This window comes from Mus pahari, chromosome 16, assembly GCF_900095145.1.
Source record: "Mus pahari chromosome 16, PAHARI_EIJ_v1.1, whole genome shotgun sequence".
Classification (NCBI taxonomy): domain Eukaryota; kingdom Metazoa; phylum Chordata; class Mammalia; order Rodentia; family Muridae; genus Mus; species Mus pahari.
The window spans coordinates 34,371,151-34,387,541 of record NC_034605.1 but is presented as its reverse complement, the minus strand read 5'-3'; the positions used below and the strand labels follow the sequence as shown (position 1 = coordinate 34,387,541).

At 41.1% G+C, this 16,391-nt stretch overlaps 1 protein-coding gene across 1 annotated transcript in view; it reads left to right on the top strand.

Annotated features, from left to right (window-relative positions):
- Positions 1–16,391, top strand: part of Exoc2 (exocyst complex component 2) — a 160,023-nt gene that overhangs the window by 70,311 nt on the left and 73,321 nt on the right. Inside the window, exons 11-12 of the mRNA XM_021215509.2 lie at positions 2,715–2,833; positions 15,569–15,694. Of these exons, the coding sequence (XP_021071168.1) occupies positions 2,715–2,833; positions 15,569–15,694 (245 nt within the window). The remainder of the gene's footprint in view (positions 1–2,714; positions 2,834–15,568; positions 15,695–16,391) is intronic.

The window sequence follows — 16,391 nt, the reverse complement described above, 5'->3', positions numbered from 1 at the left end:
TCTCTCTCTCTCTCTCTCTCTCTCTCTCTCTCTCTCTCTCTCTCTCTCTCTACCACTATGTCCCTACTCCTGGAGCCCTTGAGAAGCCCAAGGAGGGTGACTGAAAATGCTTTTAGATTTCCTTTGTTTTGTTTTCCTGAGACTTGAGCCCAGAGTTTCCCTGAAAATGTTCCTCCTCAAATTCTAAGCCTGAATCTATGCTCATCAGGATTTCCTTTACTCCACCTCCCTGCCTTTCCAAAAAGCCTTTTTCAAAATGTTCTCTAGTATATCATTTACAAAGAAAAGCAGTAACTCGTATCACTGAGCAAAGATTCTTTTAATGAAACTGCTGGTTTTAAGCTTGGTACTAAAAAGAAAAAAACTTATTGAAGTCTAGAACTAACATTGTCCTTTGCAACCGAAACATTTTCTAGATTTTCTGAGACAGTAACTTCATCATTCTACATAAAATGTTTCTAAGCTTCTTCAATTTCATATTAAGATGGTACGGGTTACTAAAACTTTTAGGGACATAATGTATGAGCTAAAGAGCTGTACAATTTCAGAACATACAAAGCAAGTCTGCTGGGCTGCTGCAAAGGAACCCTAGTGACACACTGCCTGCTGCCCTGGGGGGTTGGGGGGCTTCACAAGGAGGAGGAGACCTCTCCTGTGAGAGTATTGCTGTGCTGCGCTGTAGCTGGCCACCTGGGGCTGAAGCAAAGTGTTAGTTCTGAAGTATCCAGATGCAAAGCAGCCATATAGGGAGATGTTGCAATAGATTACTCTTAGTAGGAAAGAACAGAAAGTATGTTCTCGGGAAGGAAAGGCATAAGCTACCATTTGCTGTATTTATATCCCAAATAATAAAAGAGAAAAGCTCTTGGGAGAGGAAGAAATCAGAGTGGATTTGGAGAACTTTGTTTGCATTGAATTCCTCATACTAAGCTAAATGTAATTTGTTGGAATGTGGTTTTCTTCTGAGGGTAGTGCTCTTATAAATGAGGAAGGTTTATAGGTACCTTCTTTATATGGGTAAAATCCCCCCCCCCTTTTTTTTTAAAGTTGGCTTTCCACCTTTCAGCACATAAACATAGCTGTTTGCAGCTTATGGACAGTCACAGAGAGGGCAGACAGCCATCATAGTGCTGAGCAGGCAGAGTTCTACTCTCTGGGGAGTCAGGTCTCTAAGCTATTAGCTCCTGAAGGTCAGGGTTGCCTGGCGCTTTCCTAATGCATGTCAGGTTTCTATTCAACATCTTGTTTGTTGTGAACTTTTTACAAAATGGATTTGTTTCTCCTCTAATTAGCTGCTAATTGAGATGTCTGAGTAATGAGTACCCACTACTGAAGAAATGTGGGTATGCCCCACAGTGATTAGGACACGGCTAAGGTCACAGCTTGTAACCATCAATGAACATTTTCCTAGACCACAAATTTTTAACCTGAAGGCAAATGATAGCTGAGGGTTATAAAGTATTTTAGTGTAGTAAGTTCATTTGAACATACTTCTAGACTTGATATGTGTGTATTATATAAGGGCGAAGGACCAAATGAGTAATGTTTGACAGAAAATTTTTGATTGAAATATATTTAAATTGTCTACATGGATTTAAGTATTTCTTGTACAAAGAAAACTTTAAATATTTTAAGAACTGTTGAAAGTTAAGAAAGCATCCATTTGCTTTACATTTTATAGAGAAATAGTTTCTCCGTTGTAAATTAATTTACCCCCTAGAGGTAAGTGCATGCTGTCAAAGAAACCTTAAATCTTAGTGGCCTCATACTTAAGTCATTGTAGAATAGTGTCACATTGCCATCCAGTGGCCATATTTTATACCAGAAGAGATTGGGGGCGGGGAAATTCACCCAGTTTCCTCTGCTGGCTCCCACCTAGGTTTAATGAAATGACTCTTGAATAATAGAAATAAACTTGAGAGAAGTGACTGTTTATAAATATAAAGTTAGTTTCTCCCTCTTCCTCAAACAAAAAAGAAACCCGGCCCCAAGGTTAGGTTGAAGAGTTTTGCATTGCACGGTTGTGGTTAATGCTTACTGTAATGTGGTTTGGGACTTTTGCATCTGTAGGAGTATACCAAATACCAGTATACCAAATGTGATTGGTAAATGCGAGGTAGAATTCTTCTGATCACTATTGGTCAGCTGTTTTCTTCTTCCCCACTCTCTTCATCTCTCTGTCTTTGTCCCCTCCTCTTTTCTTTTCACTCTATCCACCCCTTTGATTTTTTTCTGTCATGTTTTTCTTTAAATAAAATAAAAATAAGTTTAACTGTAAAGAAGTGTTCTTACCAAATCCTTACAACCTTTGGCCTTTGGTGAATCAGTTTGTCTTTTTTGTTGATTATTAGGCAAAGAGGTAAATTAAAACCCTACAGCTGCTCTTCTAAAGGACCTAGGTTCAATTCTAGTACCCACATGGCAGCTCAGAACTGCCTGTAACGCCAGTTTCAGGAAATCCAGTACCATCTTCTGACCTCCACAAGCACCAGGAACTCACATGGTATACTTACATAATGAAGGCAAAACATACATTCACATAAAGTTTTAAAAAGGATAAAAACCCAACAGCTTTGTCATTTACTATTGATGGAAACAATGTAGTATATTTCAGTATAAACTAAGTATTAAAGACAAATATTGGCAAGTGCTTTACTAGTTTGTTAAGTTTTAGCCTTTGCTGTTATAACAGAGCCTGTGCTTTGCCTTCCCAGGTATCTCTCCGACCTCCATGCACCAGGTGACCCTGCTTGGCAGTGTATCGGAGCTCAGCACAAGTGGACCCTCAAGCTCATGCAAGACTGCAAAGAGGGCCACATGAAAAGCCTAAAAGGCAAGAGATTCTCTTCCAGCTTACTTGCTTGTTAGTGCTTAGTAGTTAAGGGGATGAAGATGAGATTTTCCTGATCTTGGTACCTGTCTTCATTGTCGTCAGCCCTCTGCCCTACTGTTCAGTACTCTACCTCACAGTACCAAAGCAAGTGCTAAAAGTAAAAGAGACAGCACTTTTTCAGAAATCTGTGGATGTTGTTGACTAGTGCTATTGACAAAACCTTATTTTATAGAAGAGTTAATTTTACAAGAGGTGGACATGATTCTGTAGACACTGTATCAGCCCTTGATAAGTTCCACTCTTCATCAGACATATCCAGAGTCACTTGTGAGTCAGGCAAATACCAAGTGCTAGATAGACAATGGTGAGCGAAAGAGATGCAGGCTCTGTTTCCTGGAGCTACTAGCAGAGGAAAGGAAACATCTTAAACATGCAGCTAGACAATTAAAATGTTGAGACAGACAAGTAATGAAAAGAAACAACGATTTTCAAGGAAGTTAACTGAGAAGAGTATTTTACATAGTCAGTTTGAGAGGATAGCTTACAGAGGCTCCATATTACCTAAGAATCAGAAGTAGCTACCAGCTAAGCTCTAGCTCAAGTAAGGAACTGCTGTCTAGGACTCTGGGGTAAGTTTTAAAAAAAGAAATTAAAGCTATGTTTATGTGCATGTTTATTGACTTTTCTTTGTTTAATTCTGTCACTCAGCAAAAAACATATTAGTGACTGTGCTTCAGTTGTAGTGCAGTCCCAAGGGTCTGACTTGTACGTGCTTCCAGCATGGTGAAGGAGGTGACAGGTAACTGACCATGCTGCATAATATGCCACTTCCTAAGACAAGAGAAGTTCTGAGTGGCATGGTAGCTCATAGGAGCAAGTTGTGATCCAGGCTTTGAGGGTCAGGGAAGGGATGTTGTGGGATCTGGACTTGAGGAAAACCTATTCTAGAAAGAACATCAGGGAGCCAGAGGCAGCCTTGCGTTCTCTGTGGCTGGAATGAACCTGTGATGAAAGCTACAAGAGTTCAGGCTATAGTAAAACGGTGAAGTAATGGACCTTGTTAGCTGCTTGGAGGAGTTGGAAGGTTGTCCAGAGAGCAGAAATATGCAGTTGTCCAAGCAGGGAAGCAGCATATCTTTGCATTCCATGTGGAGAATGAACAAGGAGGGATCCTAGAGCAGGAGAGTGATGCCAGTACAGGGGTGGAGTCAGGGCTGCTTAGGCAGTAGCATGGCCGGGAGGACTAGGGCAGGAATAACTGCCTGGAATAGTTCACCACCGTGGTGGACTATTGAGAACTAGGAAACAGAGTTTGCCCCTAACTTGCATGTGACAGGTGAGTTTGGAATTGTCTGTCATGAAAGAATACAGATCCATCCAAGAGGTGGTAGTTTGGAGTTAAAGATTCATAGACTTGGAGCTTGTTTGTACCCAGACTGTCCCTTGCTATTCATGCATTTATTCATGAAGATGGAAAAAACAAAAAAGAAAACCAAGAACAGAATCTGGAGGGGCTTCACTAAGTGACTGGGAGAAGAGAAGCCTGGAATGGCAACAGTGAAGAGGTGGTCACAGGGACAGCCTGGCCACATGACAACATGGTTTCAAAAAACCAAAAATGAGTGTTCCTGGTTTTAAAATTAAGAGAGAAGAACAAAGGCGTCATGGGTTGAGAGCAAGGATGGTGCTGGTATCCTTGGTGAGAGCAGCTACGGTGCCTTAGACACCCGGGAAGGGAACAGAGACAGCAGCCAGGTCCCAGGAATAGGAATAAACAAACAAGAGGTCAGCATTGCAGCCCCACGGAGTGGTAGCTGGGAAGAGAGCCTTTGTTTGTAGTATATTTGTCATGAGTGAGCTGTCTTTAGTGTATGTGGTTTTTCAGTTCCAATTCTGTTTCTGAGTTTGATACTTTGGAAACCCCATGTGTTATGAACTGATGCCACAATCTTAATTGTCAATAATTGTCTTGTATTTGTTGCAAGGGAAGATGACAGTATATGATATGGAACATTTTTGGAAATCTTACGAGTCCTTTTACATACACGTGTCAGCCAGTCATTTTTGAGTCTGCTCTGTTCTGTTGACTGACCATCAGAATCGTGGGCTGGTTTTAACATCTGTCATTGACTAGCCTCTTAAAGGCATGTCCAGCCTTTTGACATTGTGTCAGAAAATTGTGGTCTACAAAGTTCAAGTTTTCAAGCTTAAAGTTTACAAAACAAACAAACCAGCCCACCCAACAGACAGCCAAAACAATAAAGGGAAAAAAAAAGTCCTCAGAATCTAGTTTTAGGTAAATTTATTGTAATGTGCTAGGCTGTATTTGTGGCTGTCCTGTGGCTCATGCAGCCCACAGGTTGAAGACTGGCTCTGTCTGCTGGGTTCTGAAACCCTGAGTACAGGCTGTGCATACAGGCTGCATCCCCAGTGTCTGGCTGTTGTGCTAGAGTCACAAGCCAGTGCTGAGCAGACCTCCTGGAGCTTTGGGTCTATGGAACATACAGTCTTTTCAAAGGCCATAAGTGCATGTTTGATAGTAATTGTGAAAAGGTTGGGAAGTGCAGAATGCAAACTCGTATGAAGTCATATTGCAGGAGTACCTAGCCTGGTAGCAGGAAGACAAGGAGGGTTTCTGGAGACATGGTAGATGGTGCTCAACACTGTCATTGTTTGCTTGCAGATGTGCCCAATACACATGCAGTTTGTCTCCTAGCTCAAAAGAGCCATTACTAGGGGAAATGCATTTGCTTTGACCCTTTTTGCAGAAGGATGTTTTCATGTCAGCATGATATGAGTTTATGCCATTGGATTTGCTCCCCCTTTAACACACACAGTTTTACAGGCAGTATAATGATGGTGTACAGGTCTGTGTGCAAGGGACAGTCTTCAGCTAAAACATATGCTTTAAGTATAAGTTTACAGGGAATACACAGTTGTTCTTTCATGTAATCTATAGTTGTTGATGAACTTGTAGCAGACACTCACAATTTTCTTAAGTGTTACAACATAAGGCATAGTGGAAGAAGATCTACTAAGTATGTGGGTCCTCCATCAGTCATCCGTTCCTAATGTGACATGTTGGATTTCCTTTGTGAGGAGGTGTCACAGGAACAACTGACTGGCAGATGTACCTTCTCAGTACACACTGAAGATGGGAAGGAGGGCCTGTCCAGATACTTTTCTGGTTGCACCATCCTGTTCTCTCCAGGCCTGTGAATCACAACATACCAGTCCACATGTGCCTGTGCTGCTCTGTTGTGGCAAGTATTCCATCAGACTGGGGTTTCTCTGCCAGCAAGGCAAGTTAGTCCTGGGCTACTTAGGAAGATCTGTCCTGAAACTTCCCAGGCTAGATGAGTCAAGTCTACTTTCTGTGTTTTTTGATGCTCATTTTCTGTCATAGGTGGATTTTATTAAGGAAAGGTTGTATGGTACTAAGTAGTAATCCATTGAACTGTTATCCTCAGCTTAAGAACATGATCTGAGTTGACACTGAGAAGATGAAGGTGACTGCTAGAAGGCGCCCAGAAATTATGGTTGCATCTGAGCAGGATACCTCTAGCTTTCCCTCTAGAGCTTCAAGACTCCGGGGTGGCAGGGATGGAAAGCGTCATTGCCATCAGCCTTACCTGATGGTGCTTGTGTCTTGATTTGACCGACCCCTGTGTTCAGAAATAGAGTGCCAGACTGCCTGGCGCAAGCTTGGTGGTCTTGATTGTAGCTGTCTGTTGTAGGTCCTGCATGTGAGAAAGTGACTAATATTCCAGCTGTCAGATGCTGTTTAGAGGTGGTATGTGTGCTCTGACATGATGATGCCTGCATTTCATCTAGAACTCTGTTGTCAAGGTGCCGTGGTGCTCAGAGGGTAGTCTCAGGACCTTGTCTCACAATGAAAGCTGGCTGTCCTTTCAATCTAAAAACAGTGGATCTGAAGACTTTCCATTCTAGTCACTGCACTTAGACTACTAACTCTGGGGAAGAGAAATGAATGCAGTTGTTTAAACCTAGACAAAACAGTGGCTAAGATCTGAGACAGTTTGTGAAATAAAACCCAGTTTAAAAATGGATAGGCTATAAATATTAAAAGCAGGGAAAGAATTCTTGGTGTCTTTTAAGAAAACAAACAAGCAAACAAAAACTGGCCTTTCTACATGTGATCTGTATCAAGGACTGGTAGGGCCTCCTTTGGACTTCAGCTGTTACAATATTAGTGTACAGTAACCCTGGCAGATGCTGCTCATGAAATGATTCAATGGGAGGGCTCACTACCTTCCTCAGAGAGCTGGCATTCCCAGATTCCCTCCCTGGTCCCTGGGTCCTGACCCTGAAACTCAGATATGACCTTTGGGAATTTTTTACACTGAGGAAAAGTGTCAGGAGAGAAAAGCAGTGTTTTATGTTGGAAAAACATAAGTATTTTTAGTTTTTTAAAATTTCATGATTTATGTACGTTATAAGACCTGATTTTGAAGATTTAAATACAGATGCAGAATTTGAGTACTGTGTTCTTTTCAGCCTGAACTGAGTGACCATGCCACTCAGCTTCTGGTGCCCTGAGTGCACAGCACTCAATACTCTTCTGAACCATTGTACAAGTTAAACTTTTTCCACCGCCTGAGGATTGGTCTCTAGGAATTCCTATGAAATAGGTCCAAAATTAGAGTATGTCTTAAGGTTTCCTGGCAGGAAAAGCCTTTGGTTAACCCCCTGCTGGGATTCTCAAACAGGACTTTGAAAGGTGGCTTTCAAAGGTGTCTTCTTTGTTCCTAAAATGGCTTGAGTTTAATTCTCAGAGCAGCTGGCTGTCTGGTAAACTGGGGGAAAGGCCGTCAGCTCGCTCTGGCATCTTTGGATCTGTGCTCTAGTTAGGGCTTCCACAAGGACTTCCTAGAATCAGAGCTCAGTGAGGGGCATTTAGAAGAGGAGCCAAACTTATGTAAGCAATGAGTTCTTAAAAATAGACACACAACAGAAGGAAGAAACATTTGCACATGGCTCAGGTTGTCTTTGAAGACTTGGAGGGGACATGTCACACCTGACTGGCCTTTTCTCAGTGTTCACAGTGGTGAGTGGGCTGCAGGCAGTGAGCTGCTCAAAGTGGCTCACAGCTCTACATGCTCAATCCCCTGGGTTTGATTCACTGTAAACCAACCAGCCAACAAAATACAATTTTTTAATGATTTTAAAAATCTAGTAGATTGTTAAATACTCACTGATAAAACTAAAGATATTTGGCCAAAAACTTTAAGATACAGAGGGTTTCATTTTCAGCTGAAGTTCATTCAGTAGTAAGTATCTACAGTTTGGTTACATTTTATACTATATAATAAATAAGCTATGCTTTTATTGATATTTATCTAAACTATAGCAATTATCTTTATGTACACATTTTCTCCATAAGCATTTTGAATAAATAGGTTGCTAATACAGTTCTGATGTTTTCCTAATGGAAGAGTAGGGTAGTTTCCATGTATTAGAGTAAATTGCACTCCTCATTAGGAAACTGTTGGCTTCACTCAATTTTCTTTAGAATTACAAAAAAATATTTCCATAGTTAAGACAGTAAACATAAGTTATTCACATATTAAATATTTTTTAAAAATTATAACTTTTACTTTAAAGTTATAGTGTGGTTTGTACATTAGGAAGGGTTCATTATGGAGTTCATTTCCTGGAGATTGAAACACTGAGACTGAGTGAGTGAATCTCAGTGTTTGCCATAGCATGCCCTGAATGATAGCACTTAGAAGGAAAAGGAAAGAGAAGACAATACTATAGCAAGTGCAGGTCGATTCAGGTTGATCTGCATCTTTTTCCTACAGCTAAGTCCTCTTGTATTGGGCACATAACCCCTGGGCAGTGTGGCAGTGTCTAGTTGCAGACTCCTTGGAGGGAGTCCTTCACCTGGACAGTTGTTCTTTCACATGCTGTAATAACAGTGTGTTTTAAATTGGCTTTAGAAGAGGGAATGTTTGGCAGGATTTGGTACCTGTTTTAAGTCTGGGAGCTCTACAGGGATGCACAGGATAAAGTGGATGTGGGAGAGGGAAGCACAGAACAAGTGCTGAGCTCAAAGCAGCATTCTTCTCCCCAGCCAAGGGAGGGCAAGGGCTTCTACTGTGTGTGTGTGTGTGTGTGTGTGTGTGTGGTTTGTTTGTGTTTTCAGAAGCAGGAAGAAAGAACATCATGAATTGTATTCAGAGTGCCCACATTAGAAATTGTTCCTATGTCTGAAAGTGGCATAAGTGTATATAACACTTGTATTTGCCAGAATACAAATTGACAGTTTTTAAAAACACGATAGATTGTAGATTTTGAAATACATATATATAATTTGATGACGATTTTAGTTTACTTTTGCTGTGATAAAACACTGACCAAAGCTGATTGCAGGTAGAAGGAAGGCTTCATTTCAGCTGATGAATTATAGTCCATCTTTGAGAAGTCAGGCGGGAACTCAGCAGGGGCAGTCGGGAACTATGGAGGCAGAACGAAAGCAGAAGCCCTGGAGGAATGCTGTTTACTGTCTTGCTCAGCTTAGTTTCTTCTACAAGCCAAGCCCATCTGCCAGGGGTGGCAGCCCTCCCAGGCCCTCCCATGTGAACCATGAATCGAGGAAACGTCCCACAGAGTTCCTGCAGGCCAGTGTGATGGAGGCGTTGTCTCAGTCGAAGTTCTTCTTCCCCAGATAACGTTTTGACTGTGTCAAGTTGACAAAAGACTAATGAGCAGAATGAGAATTTTACCTTTCAAAGAAAAATAAAGACCAATAATTGGCACCAGTAACTTAGGCACTTTTTAAAAGGTGGCTAAGACTTTATGACTTAGGTGTGCCTTTTCAATGGTGTTTCAGGTCTGCACAGTGGAGTAAGAACTGTTCTGTGTGCCACAGGGAAGAACTGGATCTTGTTCTCTCATTAGGAGAGCTGTTCACCCTTTTGTTTTACACAGATAGATCTCCAATGCTTTGTCAAAGGAGCTCTTCTTTGGGTTGCCCCCTGCAGCTGATTCTCTGTGGCTTACTGTACAGCTTGAAGCCTTCTTGCAGTGAGAGCCACTTCCACGTGGTGCCTAACTAACCCTGTCCTTTCTTCCTAATAGAAATGAAGGGTTAGCACTAAATGTCGGGTACACTCGACTTAGAACATGGACAAGGTAACTGTAAAACGGGGACATTTGCGAGTAGTTTTATTCTGCATTATCTGATTTTTATAATTCTTTGACTTGCATAATATAGAAAGTTTTCCTCAAAAGCAGAGGTTACCCTTTTTGGTTATTCCTATACCTACTTTATCACAAAGTATTTCACTGGCCAGTTGGCTATTCTAGCGTCTTGAAAGTTCACATCTTTAATTTTGTATTCAAAATTTATTTCCTTTTTTAAACTGTTGTTTTGATGTTGAAGTACACACCAGAAATGTGGCCTAGAACCCAGGCAGGAAGCTCAAATGTGAGTGAGGCAAACTGCGTGGTGACTAAGTCCTTTGGGTTAATTTGGATTAAATTATTCCCTTGAAATTGAGGAAACCGCTCTGTTGGAGCTTCTAATATATAGAATCCGAAGATCAAAGAGCATTTTTATCTGTTGACACAGGTCTAATTCGTGAGGAATTTGTAATTCTGCCTTGATACACCCACCCCCACCCCAGCCTTGGCATTGAAATTCCTCTGTGTTGTGCTTGAACGGAATCCTATCCTGCCTCTGCCTGGAGGCTCCTGGGCCTGCATGTTTGGTCAACAAGCAACAGTGGGTGGTCGGGCTGCAGAGCAGGACAAGGACCTGCTGTGCACAGGAAAGTGTGTTCAAAGGTGTTTAAGGGTGGCGAGGAAGTAGGCTGCCCTCCTGAGTCTGGGGCCGTGGATCAGTGTCCCCCTGTGCCCCTCCTCCCCACTATTGTAGACTGTGAGAAACTTGCTATGGGAGGCATGGAGACACAGTGAAGGTGTCCCCTGGCTGCGCAGCTGTAGGCTTTATGGACAGAGCCTGCTAAACAATGGTTAACAAATATTTGCATTTAAAAAAGGAAAATCCTTGCTTTTAAAAATGTGATACATGATAATCAAGATACATGACACATGCTAAAGTTTCCTTTCTTTTTTATAGAATCCCCTAAAAGTCCTATTGCTATTTGAAGCTGACTGTTTCAGGTTCACACGTTAAGTTTGTGAGCTTCACAAGAGCTCTTTCTGAAACAATTAAAAGCGGAAGTGCTTTTATCTAATAGAAATTCCACAGTTTGTAGGATTCAGAAATGTTTCAAATTTATAGCAAATGGTGACAAATGATGGCATGACCAGGACTGGCTGGCTGCCTTTAGTGACCCTAGGAACACATCTACTACTTCTAAACCAAACTTCCAACTGGTTTTTCTCTTAGTAAAACAAGATTTATGTTCTGTTTTATGTTCTTTCAAAAATAATTTCCAAATTTAATGTTTGTTTTAATTTGTTCTGCATACTTCACATTAGAAGAAACATATAAAGAATGTCGCTTCTTGAGGTTATAGAAAATTTAACTGGAAAAATAAGATACCAACTTTTGATTGTGTATGAGTTTAATGGTAAGTATCTTACAGGATCTTAGACATGTGGTAAAATTATCAATTGATCCTAGATGTGGAAACTGAAGGATGCAGCTAGACGTGAAGCTTTACTCCTAGAACTGTGGTGGTATTGTCTCCGTCCTGCATGGACTTTCAGAGGGAAGCTCTCTGCTGCCGGACTCTGTGCCTGCTTGAGCTTTCCAGTCATCTCTGCTTGGTAGTTATGTAGCAGATCGCTTCCACAGATCCATAGTGAAGGGGTTTCAATCTTATGAGTCATTCATTCATTCATCATTCATTCATTCATTCATTCAAGGCATAGTTGCAATTCATGTTCAACGTGAACCTTGGAGTAGTTCATGTTCATGTTGAACCTTCAATCAAATAACAGCTGCCAATCAAAATGTATGCTTTCCACTTTTTTCATATAAATGATGCAAAACTTCAGACTGAAACTCCCTCCCAGTCATAAAATAATAATTTTACAGCTAGGAGGGTTTCATAGTTGGAAAGCATTCATCTTTGTAGCTCCAATTTTCAACATAGTAAGCTGCTACTGAGAGCCATGGGCTTTCTCTTCATATGGATCCCTACTGCTGTTCCTAATGTGGGGACTTAGTAAATACAGTAGCCTCATAATTGACAGTCAAGTTTTCCAAGTTCTCCGTGGGCTGCAGGTGTACCGCAAAAGTACAGTGGAGCCAGCCTTACCCCAGTGCTGCCAGTAGCTGCCTTCCCCAAAGTCCCACTCACCAAAAATCTTAAAAAGTTTTGCTTTTTGACAAATATTATGTCTAAGAAAACAATTGATTTCTTAAAATTCATGTTAACTTAATATTAGTTTGAAAAGGATGGGGCCAAATGCTGTTCTCTGTCACCTACAGAAAAGGCCAATGCAAACACGAAAGCCTGAGATGTGTGGGGATGGAGAACGGTGTCCTCAGCTGATTCCCAGTGGCCAGGGAGCACTCAAAGAAAATATACAAAGTGACACCATCTTCAGTCATATATGCTTTTTGTGAAAAGATGGTCTTCAATTGTATATGCTTTTTGTAAAAAGATGATTTTTATTTTAAATTATGTATGTGTATGTGAGTCTGTATGTGGGTATGTGCACATGGGTACCAGTGTCCAGGAGACCGAAGAAGGAACAGAATCGCCCTAGAGCTGGCCCCGTGTGGGTGCTGGGAACTGAACACGGGTGTCCTCTAAGAGCAGCAAGTACGCACTTCGCCACCCATCGTCTCTTCCATCCTAGTTGTATGTGCTTTGTGTAATAAACAGGTTCTTTCAAGCTTCTTGTATCATATCATAAAGAATAAATGAAGAAAAGGTTGACTTTTGTAGAGAATTTCAAAGTCTAATGCTGATTCTATAGTTTACACACACAAAAAAGGTATTTATCTTGTTCTTCATTGTCCTATACAAGTACTCATTATCAAAACAACTTATCTGTAATCATCTTGAGAAATAAAAGTATCAAGCCACATAATTGAAGCTTTAAAGGAATGTCAGAATCTGCAAGGCCTTTTGATTTTTGACATGGTAATAATATGTGATATATGGTTTGTTTAAAATACACGTCTGAATGAATCTCCTCCTAAACTCGTACCTCCCCTGGCATTCTGTAACTGTGAGGCCTTCGGTCAGAGGAAAGAGGCTAAACCTTGGGAAGAGAAACTCAAGGTTAGTGTTCACCACTTAGCTGGAGGGTCTAAAAAGTGATTCCCAGTCTTCCTAATTAGTGCTGTGACCCTTTAAATACAGTTCCTCATGTTGTGGTGACCCCAACCATAAAATTATTGTTGTTGCTACTTTATAACTGTAACTTTGCTACTGTTATGAAATATAATGTAAATGTTTTTGAGAGCTAGTTGCCAAGGGGGTCAAGACCCACAGTTTTGAGACCAGTTGCTTAAACTCTTACATGTAGCCCTGCAGCGCCACCTTCTGGTCATTCTTCTCACATGTTTACAGAGATGATTTCAAGTGGCAGTTGGACCTACCTGCTGGGCACATGCTGTCTCAGCTACCTGCCTGAGTTCCTGCTGGTAATGCTAATTGCCAGGTAGCAGAGCACTGATGTGGTGCTTTCTGACAGAGCAGTACATATTATTAATATCACTGTTAAAGAAAATGATAAACCAATCTTTAAGTTTCAAAATTCAAGCCTTCTTAAACTACAAATAATAATAGCAAACCATATAACATAAAGTCAAAGCGCCAGTTACGGAGAAAAACATTTTTGGAGGATCCACTTAAGCGGTGCTAGTTCCAATATTTGTAGAAATGTAGATAATGTATTTTCATGAGGCTAGAAAATCTTTCCTACTTAATCATAAATGTATAGACTTAGATCCCATGAAAATAATGTGGAATATATATTCATAAAATAAAAGCATTTTGTGATGTTTTAAGTATTCATATTTATACATATTATGAACCTTCAGATATTTTTTAACATGTTACTAAGCTTAAGCCCCTTTATCTTTCTGGTACATCAGGAAATTAGTGTTTTGATATTAATTTCTTCTATATTTAGTAACAGTGAAGACTGCATAAACTACAGTGTATAAAATGTCATAAATGATGAAAACTTCCACACATATTTTCCATTTAATATGGAAAAATCAATTACAGATAGCTTTCTCCTGTCTGTCTGAATTCCTTTTGCCGTCAGTGTTACAGACACTGCAGAGGCGGCCGTCAGGGAAGAGGCTTTACGCCTGCTCAGTTGGACTGAAAGTTAGTCATGGTGGTGAAGTCCAGGCAGCAGAGTCCATCCACAGCCAGGAAGCAGAGAGCAAGGAGGCCTTGTGTTCAGCTAACGTGCTCCTTCCTGTGCAAGGTAGGACCCAGTATCAGATCAGTACTGCCTACTTTAGCATGTGCCTTCCCACCTCACCCAGCCAACATAATCTCTCTCAGTGTAGAGGAGACTTGCAAGTCCATTAGTATCAACTCTCATCCTTAGGGTTTGCAGTTTTAAGCTTTACATCATATACCACTTACTTTACTTTACATTCTGGATTGTAGAAGTCTTATGTTATATGTAGTACGTTTTATATGTAGTATGTTTTATATGTAGTATGTTTTATATGTAGTATGTTTTAAAGTGGGACTAGTTTAGCAGCAGTTAGCACAGTCATCATAACAGGGTCCACAAATAATTGTATTCCACTGAGGGAGGGCGGGCGGGCGGGAGGGAGGAAGGGAGGGAGGGGGGCTATCCAAGTGATATAACTTTCATTCTGTAAAACCCACTGTAGAATGCAGCCAGTACTATATCATGTTTGGTGATGCACAGTGACAAGGACTCATGAAAAAAGGTCCTGAGCCTTCTCACTGTATTCTCTGAATAACAACCTCAGTTATATTCTTTAGAACTTGAAAATATCCATATGCTTTTAAAATTGAACTATAAACAGTTTTTAGTAAGTAACTTGAAATCAGTCACTTGTATCTTGAGGGACTCGTCTGTGGAAGGTCCAGATGTGGGGACGAGAAAGAAAATACTCAGTTCTTTTTTTCCCCCGAGGAGACAGTGAGCTGGCTTAAAGGTGAACAGCACAAGCTGTTGCTGGACAACATGAAGTTGGCAGAGTGGAGCATATCCCCAGGGATGGTGGAGACAGTGCAGGAGGAAAGCAGTTTGAGTTGGGGCAACACTGGCCAGGCAGTAGCTGTGGTGGTTGCATCATTAATGGTAGAAGCATGTGTGAGCTGTGGCCTTTATGTGTACAGAGGAACAAGAAGCACGGCTTGCAAGACTGTGGGTTTCTAGTTAAGCATGGCTCTTGTTTTGTAGCCATTGAGTTCTTACTGTCTACTTGGGCAGTGTCGCCACACCTGATTTTGCTGCATGCTTTCTCAAACTACACATTAATTCCACCATGTTGTCTCTTAGAACTTGGTATTAAGCCAGAATGATAGGTCGAGTTATCCACATGTAATATAATAGAACTGACTTTGTAAACCTATTTAGGGCTACAAGTAACTTGGTGGCAGAACTTGTATGTGAGGGCCTGCACTAAATCCTCAGCACCACAAGAAATAGAAGAGCAAAAACTATTTGTGGAAATTTTTACTTACATTCTTTATTTAAAAGAGTGAAATGGTTGAGCAAGAAAGAGATGTGAAGAAGCACTACTCTAGATTAAACTACACAGAAATACCATCTCTCTTCCAGGTAACCCAGGCCCGCACAGCCCCATGCTCGACCTAGATAACGATGTGCGCCCCTCCGTATTGGGCCATCTCAGTCAGACAGCGTCACTGAAGAGGGGGAGCAGCTTTCAGTCCGGCCGAGATGACAGTAAGTTATCACCCCTACTTCCATGTGTTCCTTCAGACTTACATGCTTTGAAGGGATGTAGTGAAAAGGCTCCATTTCATACTTAAGAAAATTGACAGGTAGAAAAAGATGAAAGAGAATACAATGCTCTCATGTTCCCCCCATGCTCCGTGGGGTAAGCCCTGGGACCACACCACTTTGCACAGGCCTGGATGACCAAGCAACAGTGTGTTAAGTACTAAGGACCTGGATGACTGTGCAACAGTAAGTAATTGTGGCACGTCCAGCACTATAGTGTCTGTCTGACAGCACTGCCCAGAGCCGTGTCGGTCTTCTCCATTGCCGTGAACTAGGACAAAGTTATTGTCCTAGTTACCCACTAATCTGCCATAAGAGATCTGTTGAACTCAGCTTTTGGAATCAGTTTGCTATTTTTTAAAAAATAATTTTTCAGTAGATTTCTCATAAAATGGTTTCAGCTTTAATACTTATTGGATTTAAGAAAGGACCTAAATTTACTTTCTGCTCCTGTTGTGGTTTTTCAAATAATGTTTTGTTTTTTAGTCAGCAAGAAGTCAGGATCATTTTCATGATCAGCTGCTTTGAGACTAGTGTGTGGCAAGTGTGTGAATCTGAGGGATTCCTATATGCATGGGTACAGTGCACAGTGCAAATGTGTGAATCTGAGGGATTCCTATATGCATGGGTACAGTGCACA